The sequence below is a fragment of the Trypanosoma melophagium genome (genome assembly GCF_022059095.1).
Source record: "Trypanosoma melophagium isolate St. Kilda chromosome Unknown ctg19segment0, whole genome shotgun sequence".
NCBI lineage: Eukaryota > Euglenozoa > Kinetoplastea > Trypanosomatida > Trypanosomatidae > Trypanosoma > Trypanosoma melophagium.
The window spans coordinates 330,828-353,149 of NW_027125148.1; the positions used below are offsets into that span (position 1 = coordinate 330,828).

Here is a 22,322-nt window from a genome sequence, read left to right on the forward strand (position 1 = left end):
GTTTCAATTGTTTCTGTGTTTCTTTGTTTGCTGAAATTTTTTTGCTATGCTGACTGATGTTTTGCGTCAGTAGTTTTTACGAACGTGGACCCACACTCACACGATTGTGTATGTATGTGAGCTTGTATGTGTTTTTTCTCTCTCTCTCTCCTTTTGCCTGGGGTTTTTCTTCTTCCTTGTGCTATTTGTCGAGTCAGATGCGCCCATCGCAAACCTCGCCGCCTTCAGCCACTCCGGCAGATGTTGGTGCAGGGGTGCAAGAAGAGCAACAACAAGGACAAGAGCAGCAACAACGAAGATCGCAGCGACGGCTTTTAGGAAGTGTGCCCATTTCCAGAAATTTTTCTACGATGCGAAGTAGTAATATTTTGGTGAACAGGCAACTCGTTAGTCTATCATCGAATATTGCAAACACGCAGTCCTGCTATTATGGTACTCGCGGGGAGATGCATAATCGTCCGCGACTAGTGGCGAAAACGGTTCCTCTTATTCTTTCTGCGCCTGTTCTGGATCGTCCGAAATGGTTGAATTCTTTTTTTGATCCTTGTTTTTGCCTTCGTGGTAACTATTCCGAGATCTGGGGTGTGGGAATTTACGATGAAAGTGAAAATATTGGAGAACGACGTACTAATGCGGTGCTGAGTTCTCCCCAGGATTCACAGTGTACAGCATCGTTAGGGCACTTTTTGTGGCGTTTCTTTTGTTTACGCTGTAGTGTGGCAGAACAAACGCGTCTTCTTTTTGCTGAAGAGGAGAAACGTGGACATACGCCGTATCGTTTCTGCTGCGAAGGTTTTTTTGGAAGCGAGGGTAAAATGCCACGAACTTTTTGGACAATGTGTTTATGTGATTTATTAACGGTTGGTTGTCCGTTTGCGTGCTGTTATCATGGTTTGGGTACAACATTATATGGATGTCGTTTGCGATATCTTATTCGCTGTCGTTACCGTCTTAATGGGACTGTTGCTGGTGATTTCTTTACTATGCTATGTTGTCCACTTCTTGCCGTGGATCAGCAGGGATTAGAGATGATGCAGCACGGACTGTACGAGTGCCGCCATGTCTCTCGTATTATGATGTGAGTTTGAAACAAAAACGGGTAATAAGGGAGACAAAAAGAATTCTTTTTTTTTCTTTTTTTCTTTTTGTTTTCCTCGGTTTCATTCTCTACATGGTTGTAGATAACTTTAATGTAAGCATATACACTCTGTTACTCTCTTGTTTTATTTTTTTCTCAGATGTGAAACAGGGAAGATAGGATGGGGCAAAACAGTCGGTGGATGGGAAGAAGAGGAAGAATATGTAGGGATTGTCGTATTAAAGGTAGAAATGAGGGATTATAGGGAACGGAATGAAGGATTCCACTGGAGGTAGTTAGAAGAATTGTGAAGAAATACATACACCAAGGAAGAAGAAAATAGTGGGGGATGTGGGAGGTACATCAGAGAGATAGTTCTTACAGTCTCACGTGTGTTTTACAAAAAAAGAAAAAAAAACAAAGAAATGAAACGAAAAAAGAAAGAAGCCCATGAAGTTAAGGGTAATGGTAAAATGTGGGTATATTTGCAAACCAAGAGCTGTTTTTTTTTCCTTCTTTTATATATGTCTATTTTTTTTTAATAAATAAATAAATATAAATATATGTATATATATGTCTTTGTGTGAGTGGGTGTATTTTGTATTGTATCTCTTATTACCTTTGTTACTAAAAACCTACATGGGCGTTCTGATTTGTTTGTTTTCCTCCATCGGATTGGGTGTCTTTTTTTTTACCCGCTTTTTTCTTGCCGTGTATGCTTTTTTTTTCTTGTTAATCCTTCTTTTTATTGCTTCCTTTCCTTTCTTTCTGTTTCCCACGTCTCTCTTTCTCTGGTGTATATGTATGTGTATGTGTGTGTTGGAGTGTATGATGACCTTCGAATTTACGCCATTGGGTGGTTTAGTTTAGTCTCCCCACCACCAATCAAATTATTTCCTTTTTTTGTTTTTTTTTTCCCTTTTTACTGCTGTATTGCTCCATCTTTTTTTTCTTTATTTATTTTTATTATGTATGGATTATTATTATGGCCCTTGTAGCCGTTTTCCAGTGATATTCTTTTTCTGTTTCACTCTATTTTCCGACCGTCTCTCTTCCTCTCTAACTAACTTTGTATATATATATATATATATATATATATATATAATTGTTTATGTATATACTTCTATTACCAATGAATAGGCGATCTAACAAGTGACACGATAACCACAAGCACAAGAGCCAAAAAATAGTGAACACCAAAATAATAATAATAATAATAATAATAATAATAATAATAATAATAATAATAATAATAAGAGAAAATGTATGAGGCAGCAGAACAACAGCTGGCACTCGTAAGCCGCAAGACACAACATCTCCGTATATTATTACAACAACACATAGATACTGTTAAACAATTGCGACGGGAGCGCACCGTTGCTGTTAACGAACGCGATGAACTCCATCGACAATTACAACTCGCCGAGATGCGGGCAACGGCGGCGGAGTGCGCCCATCACGAGGCGGAAGAATGTTTACGCAAAACCGCAGAGGAGTTTGCGGCCACACAACTACTCGAGAAGCGGTATAGTAATACACTCGCAGAGTTAAATAGACGCCAACGCTCTTTGGTGCGAGTGGTGGGGGCCGCTACACAACAGAAGAAGAACAGACCTGTGGATGAAACAAGGAATAAAGAAGAAAAACAAGAACGACACGAAGCAGAAGGAAAACAAGAACAACAATGTGGGAGTGGTATTACAGTGACGGATGAATGTACAGTTGTGGAATTGGAACGACGTCGCACATTTGTGGTGGATGTGGCCTGCACTGCCACTTCACTCCAAGAGCGAATGGGAATGGGGAATTTATCATCTGCTCATACATTACCATCATCATCATCGCTATCGCCATCTGCAACTACTACTACTACTAATAATAATAATAATAATGATAATAATGATAGTAATACTGTAGAGAGGGTACTTCCATCCGCATCATCATTAACCGATGAGGAGCTTTTCTCTGCCATTCGCATGGATCGAGTTATTGAGGATGTCCTCTCTGGTGTGAATACCGTATTTCTCTCCTTTGGCCCCACCGGTGGGGGAAAGACGGAAGTTCTCTTTGGCACGAAAGCCGCACTGCTGGCGTATGAAAGTCGACGGCAGTTATCCCGCCATTTCTCTTTATCGGCCTCTCGTGGGGGTTTATTTTCTCCCACACCCTCCACACTGACCGGAGTGAAAAGTAGTGGAGACACGGCTGGTCTTCTTTCACTCTTTACGCATGCACTATTTAATAGTCTTGTTTCACAGGCAGTCACGCATTTTCATATCCGCTGCAGTTTTGCAGAGTTTGCAATGAATCAAACCGTTGATCTTTTACTTAAACCGACGGGAAGAAGATATCCATCGGCTTCTGATATTGGTGGAAGTATAAATAGCGGTAGAAGTCTTGTGATGATGAAAACGATTTCAGCTATTCCTGGGGAATCACGAACAACGCCCATAACATGCGGTGGTATTAGTGAAGAAGTAACAAGTGTGAAAGTAGATACTGCAGATGAGGCAATGCAACTCTTTTTTAGTGGAATGGAACGATTGGGACGTTGGCGAAGTGCTACTACTACTACTACTACTACTACTACTACTACTACTACTACTACTAATACTAATACTAATACTACTGCTAATAATAATAATAATAATAATAATAATAATAATAATAATAATAATAATAATAATAATAATAATAATAATAATAATAATAATAATAAAAATAATAATAATGGCAATGCTTCTTCTTCGTATGCACATACAAAGAATGGAGATTGTATATCGGGTGGATCTGCAAAACATATGGGTGGAGTATCACACGCCGTGTTTACACTCACTGTTGAGAGTTTTAACACAAAAGGACATTATCGACGGGGCGTAGTCTCATTTGTGGATCTGTGCGGTCCACCAACAACCACAATATCAGGAATATCAACAACAAGAACGCCTAAGACAGCAGAAGAAGAATGGGTGGAAGAGTCTATACGGTCTTTGTGCGATGCTATTGCTGCCACTTCTAGCATTAAACGTCATTCATCCTCTGTAGCAAACAGTAATAATAATAATAATAATAATAATAATGCGAAGAGTAATAGCTTTATTGATAGTTCTGCTATAAGTGATGCACAGCGTGCGGCGGATGTGTTTGATCGTCTCCCTGGCAGTCATACAAATTGCTTAATGCGTTTTCTTTCTCCCATATTTGGCGGTAATGCAAAGTCAGTACTTGTTTGTTGTTTAGATACGAAACAACATACAAAGGAACAACTGCTTAATTCATTGAGCTACGCATACTTCTTTAAACGTATTCAGCATCAGGCAACACCGTACGATATCCCACCCGAACTCCAACGGCTTAATTTACAAATGAATGCCTTTCTTTCCGGTGGTGATGACAGTGATGGGGATAACGAGAATTACAGTAGTAGTGGTAATGAGATACATAACAGTATTAATATAAATAAACACAATGGTGGTAAAGGTGATAATAATACTAATACTGATAGTAATAATAATAACAATAACTGGTTATTTCCAACAGAGCGTGTGGAAAATAGATAAGACACCCACATGCCTATTTTTTACAGTATATATATATATATATATATATATATAGTTGGTTTGCAGTATTGTACACGTATATTAAACTAGAGTTGAATAGAGAATAGAGAACCATGCAATAAGTGAAAAGAATAAATGAGACGAAAAAAAAAGGAGATAGAAAGAGAGAACTCTTAGAGTAGAACCCATGTAACCTGTTTTTTTTCTTTATTCTTGAAAGCACTGTGTATATTGTATTGGAGCTGAATGATTTTGTTACATTGTGTACATTTTTTAAGAGAGGAATACAATTTTTTGCGTTTTCTTTCCTAAAAAGAAAACGATAACCAAAACAAAAACAAAAAGCACGTATAATATTTGTTATTTTTATTATTTTATTATGGCCAATATATGTATATATATATATATTCTCTTTTCTCTCTTATTGCCTTCTCTCTTATAAATAAATTGCTGTTATTTTTTCGTTCTATAGGCGTAGTGAGGAGATAGACCTGGTGTCAATAACTGCCGTGTTCACCAACACAAAAAGGACAGAAACTAAAAAAGTAAAGAATCATTTAAACACAAAAGAGATCAGAAAAAATAATCATCATCATTGATAAGAAGAAGATCGATAATAATCATAACAACAACAACAACAACAACAACAACTACAAAACGTACACGAAGTAACAAAACGGCGTGTACACACATATATATATATATATATTAGTAAAAGAAACGCATAGAGCGAGTGAGTAGAGGAGCAGAGAGGAGCTGGCGGAGTAAAAGAAAAAAGGAAAGAAAAACAACAGATTAGGAAGAAAGTTATTTATAGTTATATATATATATATATATATATATATATATAACCATAAAAATATATAACTGTCTATCTTTATCTATTCGACTATATTTATACGGGGAGACGTGTACGTTTTTCCGTCTCACTCCTTCGCTAACGAACTGGACAGAGAATAACCATAAAGAAATCCAAACGAAAAAAGGAAGAAAAGAAGAAATAACAATAGAAGAAAAAAAAAGGAATAGAAGGGAAGGCAAAAGTAAAGCCAGAAAAAAGAAAAAGAAAAAGCAATAGCAATAACAGAAGCAAATAGAATAACAACAATAACAACAAAGAAAAGCAATGAGCCATAGTCGTAGATTGCTGGAAGCTGAGAAAAAGCGTAGTGGAACAGCCAATGGTTACGCCGCACATTCTTCTGACGGTTATTTAAAACACAATCGGGCATTTCCAAATGTGTCTAGTGCAAATACGACACCTATTCGCAGCAACAGCAGATGTAATAATAAAAATAACAGGAGTAAAAACAGCAATAACGATAGCTACAGCAATGCTTTTAGTGATGGAGATTATACAGATAGAGAGTACTCCAATGAGGATAAAGATGATAATCATTATCATAATAATCATAATAAGGATATGAGTATTAGTATGGATGATTATGGTAATAATCGTAGTCCTCATTCTAAAATGAATCCACACCGGCAACACACCCATCCCTCAGGATTGTCAAGCAAACAATCGGCATCCATCGCAACTAGTCCAATACCATCGCCTTTACCAAAGAAAAACCGATCGGAGGTTTTCACAACATCAGCAAATGATGTAAATAGTAATTACACGAGACGAAATACGGGTTCACTTGGTGTACGCCATGGTATTCTTGCACTACGCAATAAACACCATTGTCATATACCGGCCACAACAGCGGCATCATCACGTTTTGCCGCCCCATTATTAAATCATACTTCACATTGTGGTTCTATTTTGCCTGTTCCCCGCGTACAAAGTAATCGCTTGGCAATACCAACATTTAGTTCTCGTCAGAAGGAAAGTGCACCACTAGGCGTGAAGGGAGATGCGGCGATAGTGCAGCGAACAGGCCGAGATCCCATTACGGCAAGTATTTCACCCGCAAAGCGTGATCGAAGTACACCGATAACAGGAGCAGAGTCAAGAGAACATTATAGTAATAATAATAATAATAATAATAATAATAATAATAATAATAATAATAATAGTAATAGGGATTCACCTGTACAAAGAAGATTATCTGGAGAAGAAGGAGGAGAAAAGAGGAATATTAATAATACTAATACTATTCATACTTCTACTAATACGACTACTACTTCTATGAAAACGGCATCCACAGCGGCTGTATCGCCGTATACCCGATTTACACCCATAACACATCCCACAGTTATATCAACAACACCAACAAGAACAACAACAACAACAATAGTAAGAACGGGATTTGCCACGCCACCACCTCCGCCTACTCCAACACAACCACTTTCTCCTCCACTGCGGGCTGCTGTTTCTACACGCTCGAGTGTATATAGAAAATTTAGACTGACGAGTGATTCACCGCAGAGTGTGGCACGTACACCGCCGAGTGGTGTGGACACGGCACAGTATATTACCTCGAATTGGTCGCCATTGTCATTAGCAGCGACTGATCATGCATTAAATAATAATAATAATAATAATAATAATAATAATAATAATAATAATAATAATAATAATAATAATAATAATAATAATAATAATAATAATAATAATAATAATAATAATAATAATAATAATAGTAATAATGTATGGCCGTTAACGGCACCACCTTCTGTGGGGGAAAGTGGTGGTGAACAGCACTCATCGCTTTATGCATCAAAAGTACTGCGATCACGTCGAGTCCCAAAGTTATCTTCTCGATTGTCGGACTACTGTTGTGTTAGGTGGGATCGAAGTGGATTTATAAATCCTGGGAATGATTGTTATGCATGTAGTGTTTTAACGCTCTTGCTACGTAATGCGGCATTCTGCCATCGTTTATTTACTGCTGTTGCTTCTTTAGCAGAAAATGGTCGAGAACAGAGTGAAGACGGCAATAACAATAGTAATAGCAATAGTAATAGCAATAATAATAATAATAATAATAATAATAATAATAATAATAATAATAATAATAATAATGAATCACCCAGACGGATTATTTCAACGAGACAGTCTCGATCCAGTACATATGAAAGTAGTATTGGTGTTAATACTAGTAGTACTGGTATTAACAGTAGTCTTCACAATGTTTTGTGTAAATTTGCCGAACTATTGCAAAAACCAGAAAATATTGAGTATGGACTTGATATGACACCACTGCAAAGGTTTTTTCGTGGTAACTTTTTCTCTGGTGATCAAGAGGACGCGCATGAGTTCTTCCTAGCTCTTATTCAAAAACTTGAGGAGGAATCTAAAGAATTGCTTAAAGCAAAAGACAAAATGGAAAATAAATCGCATTGCCATTATAACCGTATTACTACTACTACTACTACTAATAATAATAATAATAATAATATGACGGAAGATAGTCATACCGTTTCTGCGGCAACAGAACTGGAAGCGGAAAAGTTGTTCGAAGAGAATGCTAGCAATGAGAAACAACGAGATGCGGATGCAGGCACTATAGATCCACAGCGTATATGGGTAAATACACTTATGCATGGAAAATTACTTAATATTATACGTTGTAGAAATAAGGGATGTGGACACGAAATTGCAACAGAAGATCCCTATGTAAATCTCTCTGTAAATTTGTTGAAAATGGAGACAACAGAATCTTCCTCAACATTACCAAAGATGTCAACAATACATGAATCACATAACCTTATGCCTTCTCCTACTTCTCATGTTATTAGTAATAATACTAATACTACTAATACTAGTCCGAATATGGAAGGGGAACCACAGACATCTCCAAGCGTTAATACTTATAATCAAAGTAATACAACTCCTGAAAAAAGTAAAAACACTCGCAATGATTGTTATGATCTTCAGACATTACTTGAACAAAGTCTCCGCTTTGATGCTCTTAACGACTACGTTTGTGATGTCTGCAAATCTTCCCAACACCAACATCAGGGTGGATGTCTATTAGGAGATGCACCACCACTTCTTGTTATTCAGCTAAAACGCTTTGCCACAATATATGACGCACGAACTGGAATACACATGACAAAAGACTGTACTTGTGTTCACGTGAATGAGGAGTTAACACTATATGCATTGCGGGAAGAGGGGCAGTATGATAGAGAAAAGAAACAATTAACATCATCTGTACGACAGGCGGAATGTGCCGCGAATCAACCGGAACGGAATAACTTGGATGAGAAGCGAACATTTAGAAGAATATTGACGGAGAGTTATGAGGAGAATCATCTAAATAATAATAATAATAATAATAATAATAATAATACGCCCTCAAACGTGGAATGCCAACAAAAAGAGAAAGAACAGGATAATGCAAAAGGAATGGGTACAATGGTGAAGGCTATTCATAATCGATATCGTTTACGAGGTGTACTCAAGCACATTGGAACTTCCCCCTTTGCTGGTCATTACACTACAGAGTTCTTTACCTCTTCAGAGACCTCTATTGCTGAAACGAACAATAATAATAATAATAATAATAATAATAATAATAATAGTAATAATATAGTAAAAGAGAATAGTAATAGCGCATCCGGAATGTGGTGTATTGCAGATGACATTAATGTGGGTGTACTAAAAGAAGAGGTTGTGCAAATGTGGCGCAAACGTTGTTCAAACTGCTATTTGCTTTTGTATGAAAAGGTGGAGGAGGAAGAGGTGATATGTCCAGTCTCTCGCGTACTTCCACGTGAGATGGAATGCATGGCTTAGTTTGTTTGTTTTTATTTCTTTGTTCCTTTCCCATGTACTTTCTGCTGTTTTTTTTGTTTTTGTTTTTTTTTCTTGTCTTTTGACCATTAATTTAAATGGATATAGCGTAAGTTAAGAAACCAAATACAAAAAAAAAGAAAAGAACACGTGATGAGTAAGCGAATACAGAGTCTACATTGATTCGAACAGTTGATTTTTTTATTATCTTTCTTTCCCTTTTTTTAAATTTATTTTTCGTTTCCGTTCATCTTATTGTTTATTTCTTTCTTTCTTTGTTTTTGTTTTGGTATATTTTATCTGTTCTCTCCTTTAGTTTCCCCTTTTTTTCTTCTCCCTCTTTGACTTTTTGTTTTCTTTCTCTTTTTGTGGAAATGAGAAGGAGTATTACAGAAAGACAAAGCGAATGCAATGAAAAATGTAAAAAGAAAAAAGAAAATGAATGAATGAATAAGTGAATGTTATTTATATGGAATATATATATATATATATATATATATATGTATATTATTGGGAATCCAATAATAATAATAATAATAATAATAATAATAAGAGGTCTAGAGGGCGTTATAAATTGTAACTGTGTTAAATAGCAATAAGGATGCTAAAAAAAGAAATGTAGTGGTGCAATATCTACGGTTTTGATGATCTTTTTCTCTTCTTCTTTTCTTTTTTTTTCCTCCTGTTAACTTGTTTGTGTGTGCGTGTGTATTCCATATGTGTATCGATCTACATATTTAATCAACGAAACTATCTCTATTTATTTGTTTATCCATCAATTTGATGTGCAGTTACATTAAAGATAACTCTTAACATGTTGCCCTTTTTCTTTCTTTATTTCTTTCTTTATTTCTCCGCTGTAGCACACCTGTGGAATAGCTTTCTTTCACAGTGGTGGTACTACAAAGAGGAAAATAAAATAAAGGAAAAACTTAAATAAATAACAACAACAAGCAGAAAGCCAGAGAACACTGTGCTAACAGAAAAAGGCAAGGATCCACAAGAGAGAGAGAGAAAGAAAAAAGAAGAAGGAAATCAACGAAGAAAGCGACTGCTACTTGTGTATTTATTTAATTCCCCATCGTTCTATTTGTCTATCTTTGTATCTGTGTATTTTTACTGAGATACTGTGCGTTGCAATAAGGCGAGAAGGAGCTCGAATCGCAACACACTTATTCCCTAGTAACCACCACCGCCGCAAGGAGAAATAATAATAATAATAATAATAATAATAATAATAATATTCTTGCCATTACTATTATTATTATTATTATTATTATTATTATTATCTAACTACTCCTACACAAACACAGACAAGACGTACATAACAAGAAACACCATTTTCTAAGAAATATTCGAAATAAATGAGCAAGTCGGCGGTATCACGTCCGCGTGTGTATGTACGCATTCGCCCGTTAAATGATCGCGAAAAGCGTGAAAGCAACGGGGAACTTGTCTGCCGCGGGGATGCCCGCATGCCAGACACGCTCTTTCTTAAAAAAGACGATGAAACACCGGAACTGCAAACTCGATTCGATCGTGTATTTGACCGTGAGGCCACACAAGCGAATGTGTTTGATACGATTGGGCCTGAAGTACTCGATACACTCTTCAGTGGTTATAACGCCTCTGTCTTTGCTTATGGACAGACTGGCAGTGGGAAGACATTCACAATGGAGGGAAACCGCGGGAAGGAGGAGTTGTATGGAATTACGCCACGACTTATACGGGCCGTGTTTGAACGGTTTGAGGCAAATAAAGATATTACGGATGCGGTTTGTGAAGTGAGTTTGGTGCAGATTTATCAGGAAAAGATACAAGACTTGTTGGCGGGTCAAAAACAATTAGATATACATATGGATCGTACAGGACAGTATGTAGCTCGTGATGCGACATGGGCGCGTGTGCGAAGTTTAGAAGAAAGTATGAAAATGTATACAAAAGCATCTGAGATGCGGGCAACAACGGCAACTGAAATGAATCTTGTCTCATCACGAAGTCATATGATTACAATGTTAAAACTTCAATGGGATGAACCCTCACTTCCAGGATCACGGGCACAACTTAATCTTGTCGATCTTGCCGGATCTGAAAGATTAGCCCAGTCTGGAGTTTCAGGTGGTCATATGTGGGAGGCTATTCATATTAATAAATCACTTAGTGCTCTGGGAAATGTAGTATCAAAGCTTGTAGAACAGGCAAAACACAAGGGTCGTCGTATTCATATTCCATACAAGGATAGTAAACTTACTTATCTTCTTCAATCAAGTTTGGGAGGATCAAATCTTATTCACTTTATTTTGGCAGTCTCATGTAGTGCTCTATGGAGGGGTGAGACAAATTCTACGATTGAATTTGGTAAACGAGCTTTACAATTGGTATTACGTCCAGTTCGAAATGCTATTGATTATACTCGTTTGGCTGAAATGGAGGAAATGATTGAACGTATGCGTTCTCATATTGCCAGTTTAGAACAAGAATTACGTGATAAACGAAATAATGAAGCTGCTGAATTCTTAAAACTTAAACAAATTCCACAAGATGGAGATGAATCTTCTTCACATCATGCTCAACGTCGAAATAAAAGTAGACAAAAGAAGAAACTTAAGGTACAAACAGAACTTGCACGTATTATGGCGAATTTACCTGAAACCTTTGATGATTTAACTTCACATTGTATTTTGTTCCCTGAATCAAAGGCAAGTTTTCGTGAATTAGGTGGTTTACAGAGACTTGTACATTTTGTCGATCGATCTACTTCTACTTTTTACCGTTCTAATGCGGCACAAACAATTGCTAGCGTTATAGATGATGCTGGTCGAGATATGTTTGTAGAAATTGGTGGATTAGATGCCCTTACACGATTACTTCAAGTAAAAGAAGAACGGTGTAAAGAAGCTGCATGTGTGGCTCTTGAAGCGGCTTGTCGTGGATGTCTTAAAAATAAAAAGAAACTATCTCCTGTTGTATATGCAGAATTAGTAGAACTTATCTACAGTTATCCTAATCAGCAAGTTCAAGAAGCGGCATGTACGGCAGTAGCTTCTATAGTAGATCTTTACCCAGATGCCAGACGTTATTTTGAAAAACTTGATATTGTTCCAAAACTTCTTGAAACGATTCGTAATACACCAGAAGAAGTTGTTAATCTTACTAAGTCTGCTACTAATTGTGTAGGTCGTTTAGCACATGGAGATCCAGATATGCAGCAATTAATAGCTTCTTTTGGAGGTATTGATTTACTTATTGATGTTTTATTTAGTCCTGCAGGAACTCGTGATCATCAAGTTCCTATTCTTGCCTCTTACGCTCTTGTAAATCTATGTTGTAGCAATGAACAAAATCTTGATATTGCTCAAGATAATCCACGATACGGAGAAGTTAAATTTCGTTTACTGGAAGGTCTTGCTAGGGCGTTTGGTATTAATACTGCACGTGAGGGATATGGTAGGGCCACAGCACATGAACGGGAATCACCATTTCCGTATCATGGTGTTACGATTGTGGATAAATGGTCTGCAACTTCTTCTGGTGGTCGTCCAATATTTTCAACTTTTATGGATAACCCACAGTTTTATTTATATGTAACAGAAACAACCGATATTGCTTTTATGATACAAGATGTACTTTATGAATCTCGTATGCTAAAAAAGAAAAAGAATAATACAGTTTATATGGGCATTGCATTATTTGAAGGGGATCCAGAGCTTGCTAAAGCCGGTCTTAAACAATTGGATTTTCATGGACGTATGGTGGAAATTGGAAAGTATACTTCTAATTGTGAAAATGTTCTTCATTGTACTCTACAGCCAAGTGAAACACCATATGTGGTGGTTCCCTTTACAAGCCAAAGAGGTCGACAAACGGAATTTGCCCTTTCTGCATTTGCTGATAAACCAATTGAATTAACAGCTGTACCTGAGCAAGTTGGTTGGGTACGTACAGTTTTAGATGGTTGTTGGACAGAATTTACAGGTCGTGGAGGTGATGGATTTGAATGGCGATGTAATTCACAAATTCGTGTTTTACCAAAAGAGAATTGTCGTGTGGTATTTGTATTATCTTATCTTTCTCTTGATCGTCAACGGGTACATTTACGTGATGAAGAAGGTGAAGAGCAAAATATGCGACCTCGATTGCATGGAAGACTTTTCACTAATTTTGCAGCAGAGAAACGTTATCTTAAGGCGCTTGTACCTTTACCACAAAAATCTACTTTTGTTGCTAGTAACAGTTTCGCTAGTAATAGTTATATTACCACATCTGCAGCTCTGAAAGCGGGAGAGGCATATGTGTATATCCCTTTTACAGAAACTCCATATGAAGATACATGGAGACTTTCCGTCTATTGTGATACAGATGATGTTTCTATTACCCCTGTTGAAGGAATTAAGGATGAGTGGTATTGTACGACTTCTTCTGGAACTTGGAATGGTAAACCTGTTTCTGTACAAATAGATACAAAAGGGAAAATGGTGGCAGTTGCCAGTAGTCCTGGGGCTTTTTTACGTGTACGATTACTTAATACAAAAGGAAAAAAATTGGAAGGTATAGATGCTTACTGGAATGCTGAAGCTTCTGTAGAATATAAGAGTCAAGGACCTGTTACAGTACAAGTGGAAGGTATGATGCGAACAGAAAAAGGTCAAGAAGCCGCTCGTGAGTTAAAGTTTGATATCTTTGTATTTACAGAAAATAAATGTACTGTACAGCATGTGGACTTTCCTGCCGCTCCAAGTAGTCTTCCACATCCAACTAAAAGTACTTCAGAAGATCTTTTAAAGTATCCAGTTGAGGTAGAAGACACGGATGCTCCTTTTGGTACTATGGATCAAAGCGAAGATGAGGAGGATGATTTCCTCGAAGAAGATGATGATGATGCTGGTGAACGGGAGCTGGAATTGCGACAAACACTGGAATTACGAAATGAAGAAAATGCACAACTTATGAATCGCATTGCGGAACAGCAACGTGAATTGATGGAACTACGCTATATGCAAGAAAAGAATGCCGCATCCAATGAAACTACCACAAAGGAATCCAGTAATGGGAAACGTAAAGAAAAGGACGGACAACAACAACATACACGGAAGCAATCTGTAAAACGCGGTGATCAGGCCACTAGTGCGCGGAGTGCAGCAGGAGAATCCACAACATCAGCTGTTTCTAATAATAATAATAATAATAATAATAATGCCACAACTACTGGGCGAGAAGGACAGGGTAAATTAAGTGAATTGCCGACACGTACCATGAAGGAGGCGATAGAGTACACACTCATTACAATTAACTCGCTTGAACGGCGTACGGAACCTCCAACATCGGAGGAATGGGCGGAGTTAAAGAATGATTTGCGGGATCTTCAACGGCGGCTGTTCTTCTCACTTCAGAAGGAAACCCCAACATAGACGGTGTAATGTGACAATGAAAAAGGACGAAGGAGAAGAAGCGATTGAGTGAAAGAATAATGTACTCGGAGGGCTGGTAATGAAAGTTCGCCGGTAAACGAAAATAAACCAACACAATAATAAGAAGAAAAAAGAAATGAATATGCAAAACCAAGAAAAAAAAGAAAATAATTATGTAGAGAGGGTGAGAAGTGGTAATATACACCTCCATCCCTTTATTTGCCTATCTACACTTGTACGAAGACTGTTTTTTAAATATTTCCACCGATTATTGCTTTCCCCTCTCGAAAAAAAAAAGAAACAACAACACAAAGGTACACTCCTTTTAGAGTGATAAATAATGTAAATATATATTTTATTTGTATGCTTAACGAGAGCGAACCCGCGTAGCTTTGCTGTGCAGGACATGAGATTATTGAACTCCTGCACGTGTAACAGCAAAGAGAAGCAAAAAAAAAAAAAAAAAGATGAGACGATTCAATGTTTTTAACAAGTGAAATGAGAACAAAAGTCGAAAATTCTCTTTTCTTGCTTATTGAAGATGAATACTTCCCTTTCGACTAGAGGAATTGGGTAATATTTACCCTATACAACAGTGTTACAGTTCGTACTTTTTTTTTTAATATAATACCAACAAAACAATGTATACATTCTTTTCTTTTTTTTCTCTTTTTTTCTATTCTCTTCTTTAAATAATCTGGTACCAAATCATTATGATCCTCATATGCTCTGCAGCTGATATTGACTGTGGTTGAGGTTGACGGGTGGGAGTGGGTCCCTGCGATCAGCCAGAGTTTTATTCCTTTTTAGGGAAAGACAACCAAGGAGACCAACAAAGAAGTATCAAGGAAGAAAAACAATAAGAAGGGGAGAAGAATGCGTGCCTGTCCTGTTTTTCGGTATGACTCATTTACATCCTTTCGTAGTGATCTCAAGCCACTCTTCTCTTCGTTGAAAACAGTTGAATCGGTGCGCCAAGCTGTACGTCGTCATGTTTGCGATATCCCTCGGCGTTATAAGGAGACATCCTCACAACGTGCAAGTTGGATTCGCGGTAATATCAGTCTTCTCTTTGAGGAAGCACGCAAACATGGGAGTTACACGGTGGCCCGGGCTACCGTAGAAGTAATTCTTGAGCACCAACAGCATCTGATAATGGAGCCGGCCTGGGTAAAGAATGCTCTTGCAGCGTGTCGCACTACAGAGGAAATACGGGGCATGGAATTATTATTGCAAAAGCAACAGCAACAACGTCTTATGGATTGTGGTGAGGGTATTGCAGGTCCCATTGCTCTTACTAGTGAGTCTGGGGATGTGCTGCCACCAGCGTTAATGGAAGAGGATGAAGATGGTGGTACCAAAAAACATGAGAATGGCTCTCTCATTGCTGCTGGGTACAGTGATTCAACATTGGCAGCGATGCGACGCCGACGGGATGAACTCGTAACTGCGCCTAACGCTTCTTTCTCTCGTTATTTTACCCATCAGGGCCTTGTTGCGGATGATGCTGAGGTGATGCAGCTCTTTAAGGCTATGCGCGGTCGCCAGCCAGTGGCTTTTCGTGTCCATACCTCACAGATGTACGGGTCTGCTGTGACTAGTCTGTTGCATGAAAGAGAAGGTATTGTGCCTTTGTCATATCTTCCCTCTATGTGTGGGGCATTTACCATGCTAGATACCCCAGATACACCACACAGCGTGCTCCTTTCTAATAGACAACTACTTCGTGCACTTTCAAATGAACGTTTAATTTCTTTTCAATCAACATCGAGCATGTTGCCTGTGATGCTTCTTGACCCACAACCAGGTGAGTCCGTGTTGGACATGTGTGCATCTCCAGGAAGTAAGACCTCTCTTATTATAGACTACACGTCTGCCTTATCCTTGACATCTGAACCAGCATTACAGAGGACTGGTTGCGTTGTAGCAAATGATGCTGTTTCGTCTCGATGTCGCCCACTTGCACAGCGTTTACAGAGTTTCTCCCCTGCTATTGCAGTGACACAGCTTCAGGGTCAGTCATTTCCAGTCCAATCTATTACTGCTGGTGGTGTTCGCTACGACAAGGTATTAGTGGATGCCCCATGCTCCGGTGAGGGCCGCATGCATCGTGATGCCATGTCTTGGCGTATGTGGCATCCATTAAAAGCTGTGGAGTTCTTTCCATCTCAAGTGGCGTTGTTGCGTCGTGCAGTGGAGTTGTGTGCGGCAGGTGGACGTATTGTGTACGCCACGTGTACATTGAATCCACTGGAAAATGAGGCGGTACTTGTCACCGTTCTGGCGGATGGGGAGGTGGAATTGATACGCCCACCGCGGTCGCTAACAGAGAATAGAAACTGGCATTTTAGTCGTGGTTTGCGGCGATGGTCTGTTCCATCGCGTTCGGGTGGATTTCTACACAGCTTTGAGGAGGGGAAAGCCAAGGGTGAGCCCGTTATGAGAGAACTCTTTGCACCTGAGGACTGTAAAGCAATGCAGGCTTCGCTGGAGTCCTGCTGCTTGCGTGTACTTCCACACCATAACAACGGTGCGGAGGGATTCTTTTTTGCTGCACTGCGGAAAGTGCCTCAAAATGCAAGAGCCTTTTCTTTTCAGACTGTTCGAATTGAGAAAAAGACAGGCCCTGATAGCGACAGCAGCAGCAACAGCAAGACCAATAAGCCGAATGACTATCTGTTTCCCTTCTCGACTGATTCTATTTTGCATGCTCACGGTCTGGTACGCCTTGCTGGTGGGAATATGCTGCTCCAACGTCATTTGGGCTGTTTCTTCAATGATAGTACATCGGAGGTGGAGAGTTTCTTAGCAAGACATAGCCTCTGCGCTGTGTGGCGGGAAAACCAAGGTCTGTTGCTTGTTTCAGAGAGTACATGGACTCATCTAAAGGCAATTCCCTCTTTATCTTCGACATCATCATCATCATCATTAACTTCGCTCTCTTCTTCTTCCACTAACGACGCGTTGCTTGAACTCGGGGTAACTGTTATTGATGCAGCAACAGGTCAGTTAACGGAGAGTGGGGCATTTCATCTTCGCCCCCATGCCACTTCTCGGGTGCTGCAGCTTCCACTCCCAGAGTTGCAGTGGTTATTGTCCCATCAGTTACTGAAAGTAACAGAACTACAGGAGGATCCAAACGAACTCGCGCGACGCATTGTGGCTGGTACAGCTTCTGTGAACCCTGACGGGAAGAGAGTAGAACGACAAACCCCACTGCCATGGGTGGCCCAAGTCCTTCATGCTGTTGGAAAGCATGAGGGGAATTTCATTGTGAGTTGCTTACCTTCGTCCAAAGATACGGAGAAAGGAGGTAATGTTGGTTTAAGTGCTTTGGCATCTCTTAGTATTCCTGTTACGGTGCAAAGGTCTACAGTGGTGGAGTTGCGACTATCGCTTTCCCACAGTGCGCGTCAGCGGTGTATGGCTGTAATTGGACGCCTCATGGCCCACGCAAAGCGGGCTAATGCGGCAACATCCGAAAGAAAACACATGCAGATGAGTGCGCAGTACAATGTGAGTGCAACGATGGACAGTGCGAGGCTTGAAGGGCGACCACTGACAGCGCAACAACAACAGCGGAGGCTCTTTCCATCATCATCATTATTGGATGCGAATAGTGCCACTACTGGAGGACTACCCCAGGAGAAACAAGGAGAGGATTCAAGGGAAGAGAAACAAAGGTACTTTGAAATATAAAATCGTTGCCCTGTATCTCTTAAACTAAAGTGCGTTTTTTTTTTACTTTTTGGATTATTTAAACTGGAGAGGGATTATATCATTTTGCTGTCTTTTTGTAACCCACCCTTCTTGGTTTTTTTTACTTTTTCTTTTCCTGCAACTTTCTTCTTTTCTATCGTTTATTTTCTTCTTCTTATGTTTGTTTCCTTACTTTAGGTCTTTTACGCACCACAAGAAGACTTTGTAAGTGGTGTTTCTCTTTTTCTACCACAGTGTCTCTGAGTGTACTCGTTTCTTTAGAAGTAAAAAAAGTAAAAGAAAAATAAAAACAGGAAAGAAAAAACAAAACGAATAAAAAAAAAAATAAATATTTGAAAAGTAAAATAAGCTGAACTAGTCTTTGTGAATAGATAGAAATTGTACTCTACGGCTGTATTGGGCTTTGGGGTATCTTAAGTTTATATACATACACTTGTATACGAAACCGTATATTATATTACAAGGGAAGCAAAAATAAAATAAAATAAGAAGAATATCGCATTTGGTTGCGTAACTTTAGAAAGAATAGTAGTTTTTTCCAACCAACAACCAAGTGGTATCTAAGAAAAGGGACAAGATATTAAGGAAAGTGAAATATAACTTCCTTTTATTTACTTTTTTTTATTTTTAATTTGTATTTATTTTTATGTTTGAATGCCCTCATTAAATAATTCATTTGTTAGTGAGGCGGCGCAACATGTAAACCTTCCAGAGTCCGTACCTCTTGCGTCAATATTTAAGCGCATTATTCTCATTTCTATTCCATTAAACATCGCTCAACTCGCACAGTTTTCTATTAATGTTGCAATAATAGCTGTTGTGGGGCAGCTTGGTGTAAATGAACTTGGTGGGGCTTCCCTTGCGTATGGTCTTATCAATGCCACGGCATTTGCTTTCGCATCGGGGTTCTGTGGAGCACTGGAAACGGTACTTTCGCACACATACGGCCGTGATCCGAAGAGCAAAATGTACGGGATTTATTCCCAGCGGATGTCCCTCATATTATTGATAGTAGGACTTCTTCTTTCACCTATTATTTTGTTTGTTGATCGTCTTTTACTTCTTGTTGGACAAACTCCTGAAGTGGTGAAATACACTGGAGAGTTCTGCCGTATTGCCGTATGGGGACTTTTCCCTGTAATGGCACTAGAACTCCTTCGACGCTACTTTGCCTGTCAGCACTTAAACAAAGTTCTCTCTATTAATCTAACGGTAGCGGCGGTGTTGTTTCCTTTCCTGCTTGTCCTTCTTGTGAAGTTATTTGGCTTCTTTGGGGCCCCTTTCGGTTGGTGTGTTCTCATGACTTGCATGTCTGGCAGTCTTTGGCTTTATCTCGTAATCACACGCAAGTACAAAGACACATGGGGTGGATGGGATGACGCTGCGTACAGAAACTGGGGCCCACTTCTCGCACTTGCTATTCCATCAATGGCAATGATGCTCAGTGAGTGGGTGGCATTGGAAATTAATAACATCTGCGCTGGATTTGGAACACCAGAGGAACTCGCGGCATTTGGTATTACGTTTCAGTTATCTGGTGTGTGTTGGTCAAATGCTGCAGGAACATATATTGCGGCATCAGTATTGGTGGGAAATGCCATTGGTGAGGGAAAGCCACTTCTGGCCCGTAAGATAGCATTTTGTGCCCTCATTACAACCGTCTCGATTGCGTTGCTTAATCTTATCATTGTTACTCTCGTAAAGGACCTTTTCCCCTACATTTTTACCGATAGTGAGGAGGTGGTGAGTATTGTTCACTCCTTACTGAAGTACTTTTTCGTCTATCACACCTTTGATGCTTTTCAGAGTTGTATGATGGGTGTTCTACGTGGGTGTGGAATGCAGAAACAGGGTGCTATTGTTATTCTCTTTGTGTATTCTATTGTTGGTGTCCCACTTGGGGTTTTTCTCTTTCTTAAAACGAGTTTTGGCATTGAAGCATTGTGGTTGGGGCCTGCAACTGGTGTAACACTAGTTGGATTTCCGTGTTATGTCTACATGCTATTTCGCCTTATTAAGTGGGAATCATTAAAAGTGCATACAGATCATCGCGAATTGGATAATGTGATTGAACAAGAGAGGGAGGAAGCGGACTCTGTTGTGATCTGCAGTAGTCCAAGTGTTAGCAACATGAGTCTTGCAGGGGATGCGGAAGGAAGTGCTGTAGAGGGAAAGAATATAAAAAACACAAGAGCGACTGATGCTTTGACAACACCACCAGCACCATTAGCTGTTTTGAATGGCAATAAAGGAACGCGTGTGGATCCAACATGGATGAGTGATGCATCACCTGATCCACGTCGTGAAGAGGATTGAATGGCTGTTTTCTCTGTGTGTGATGATTTCCGCCAAAGGAATAAAGAAGCAATTCACTTCAGGAGTAGGTAGGAGTGTGTACAGCAGCAGAAGAAGAGGGGGATACTTTGACATTGACCGAAATCCAATAAGGAGGGACGAGGAAAACCACGTTTGTATTGAATTCTATTATTTTTCTTTGGTTATTTTTTTTTTTCTTTTTTTTTTCTTTACTATTGTTATTTTCCTTCGTTTTTTTTTCTCTCTTTACAATGTGAAAAGAAAACTGAAAAAAGACAAGTTGATCTCATTAAAGGCAAGGATTATGGCTTTTTATTATGAATAAGTTTCACCATGCGGCAAGTGAGCGTGTTAGAAAGAAAAAAAGAGAGAGAGAAAGTAGGTTAAACGGATGAAAGCAAATGTAAATTTGACAATGTAAAAGGAGTAAAGGAGAGAAGAAGAAAATAAAGGTAAACGGAACGGTCATGAATATATAGTAAAAGGGAATCTGTATAGGGTGGAGGGTGATGAATATATAATGTGAAAAAACTCCAAATAAAAGGGAATTGAAGGGAGAGTAGATGAAATTAAACGGCTGATTATTCCTCTTTTGTTGTTATTAGTAGTGTTTCCAATAACGATAAATTCTATACTTAATAGCAACTGAAGTTATTTATTTTTCCCTTCTTTTCCCATTGTTTTATTGGTTAGGGTATGAAATTTAAATAAGGATGATTGTTATTTCCTTGTGCGGTTTCCCTACAAGCAATGTATTTTTAATTTTGTTTATTTCTTCTGACCGCGTCCACTTTTGTTTCCATATATATATATATATATATATATATATATATATATATATGCAAACGTTTTTATTTTTATTTTTCTTTTTTATTATTTTCTTTTTATGAACAAGTGATTGGCTGTGTGAACATGTGTGTGTGTGTTTTTGCAATTAAATGTGCAGTATTGTGGATGAATAACAGACATACTGGCCTTTGTAATAACTAAAATACCAATAATAATAACAAATGTGGAATACATGTATTCCTTAACTAAAAAACCATTAATAAACACAAATAAGAGAAATATATATATATATATATATATATATATACAAATGTACTTATATGTGTATTTATGTGCGTATCGCGGTAGTCGCTACTTGCATGACATGGTTTTTTGTTTCCTTTCACTTTGCTCTCATTCTCTATTTTCATGAGGCTTTCTTAGTGAGTGCTGAAGGCAGAATGGTTTCTTTTTGTGTTATTCCTGTACAACTCATGCATTTCGATTCTGCTTAGATTTGTACCTTTTTTCCTGTTTTTCTATTATTGTGTTATTATTTTGTTATTATTTACATTCTCAACACGTTTCGCCTAACTCGCCTTTCACCATCAGTTATTACTTTTGTTTTATTTGTTCCTAATGTGTAATTGGCTGTTCCTTGGATTATATAACAAGGGAGCTGACTAATATGGACAAGGGAAAAGGGAAAACGATAAAGAAATACAAATATATATGTATTGCAAATACGAATATTTCTCTGTGTACTCCTCCTTTATTTTCGC

The 22,322-nt window shown here is 38.5% G+C and overlaps 6 protein-coding genes across 6 annotated transcripts; all 6 read left to right on the plus strand.

The window, feature by feature from the left end:
• Positions 1 to 197: 197 nt before the first annotated feature.
• Positions 198 to 1,082, plus strand: LSM04_002645 (uncharacterized protein; the record flags this gene model as incomplete). Its single annotated transcript, XM_067337766.1, has 1 exon — positions 198 to 1,082. One exon carries the CDS (start codon positions 198 to 200, stop codon positions 1,080 to 1,082), a length of 885 nt encoding a protein of 294 aa, XP_067192842.1.
• A 1,258-nt stretch (positions 1,083 to 2,340) lies between these two features.
• LSM04_001174 (Kinesin motor domain) lies at positions 2,341 to 4,638 on the plus strand (the record flags this gene model as incomplete). The annotated part of the gene is made up of 1 exon (XM_067337767.1): positions 2,341 to 4,638. The coding sequence occupies one exon, from the start codon at positions 2,341 to 2,343 to the stop codon at positions 4,636 to 4,638; it is 2,298 nt and encodes a 765-aa protein (XP_067192820.1).
• A 1,126-nt stretch (positions 4,639 to 5,764) lies between these two features.
• LSM04_008248 (Peptidase C19) lies at positions 5,765 to 9,331 on the plus strand (the record flags this gene model as incomplete). Its single annotated transcript, XM_067337768.1, has 1 exon — positions 5,765 to 9,331. One exon carries the CDS (start codon positions 5,765 to 5,767, stop codon positions 9,329 to 9,331), a length of 3,567 nt encoding a protein of 1,188 aa, XP_067192959.1.
• Positions 9,332 to 10,692: 1,361 nt separating this feature from the next.
• Positions 10,693 to 14,736, plus strand: LSM04_006789 (Kinesin motor domain; the record flags this gene model as incomplete). Its single annotated transcript, XM_067337769.1, has 1 exon — positions 10,693 to 14,736. The coding sequence occupies one exon, from the start codon at positions 10,693 to 10,695 to the stop codon at positions 14,734 to 14,736; it is 4,044 nt and encodes a 1,347-aa protein (XP_067192923.1).
• Positions 14,737 to 15,612: 876 nt separating this feature from the next.
• Positions 15,613 to 18,435, plus strand: LSM04_005317 (SAM-dependent methyltransferase RsmB/NOP2-type; the record flags this gene model as incomplete). The annotated part of the gene is made up of 1 exon (XM_067337771.1): positions 15,613 to 18,435. The coding sequence occupies one exon, from the start codon at positions 15,613 to 15,615 to the stop codon at positions 18,433 to 18,435; it is 2,823 nt and encodes a 940-aa protein (XP_067192898.1).
• A 675-nt stretch (positions 18,436 to 19,110) lies between these two features.
• On the plus strand, positions 19,111 to 20,772 carry LSM04_005421 (Multi antimicrobial extrusion protein; the record flags this gene model as incomplete). The annotated part of the gene is made up of 1 exon (XM_067337772.1): positions 19,111 to 20,772. The coding sequence occupies one exon, from the start codon at positions 19,111 to 19,113 to the stop codon at positions 20,770 to 20,772; it is 1,662 nt and encodes a 553-aa protein (XP_067192901.1).
• Between the last annotated feature and the right edge of the window lie 1,550 nt (positions 20,773 to 22,322).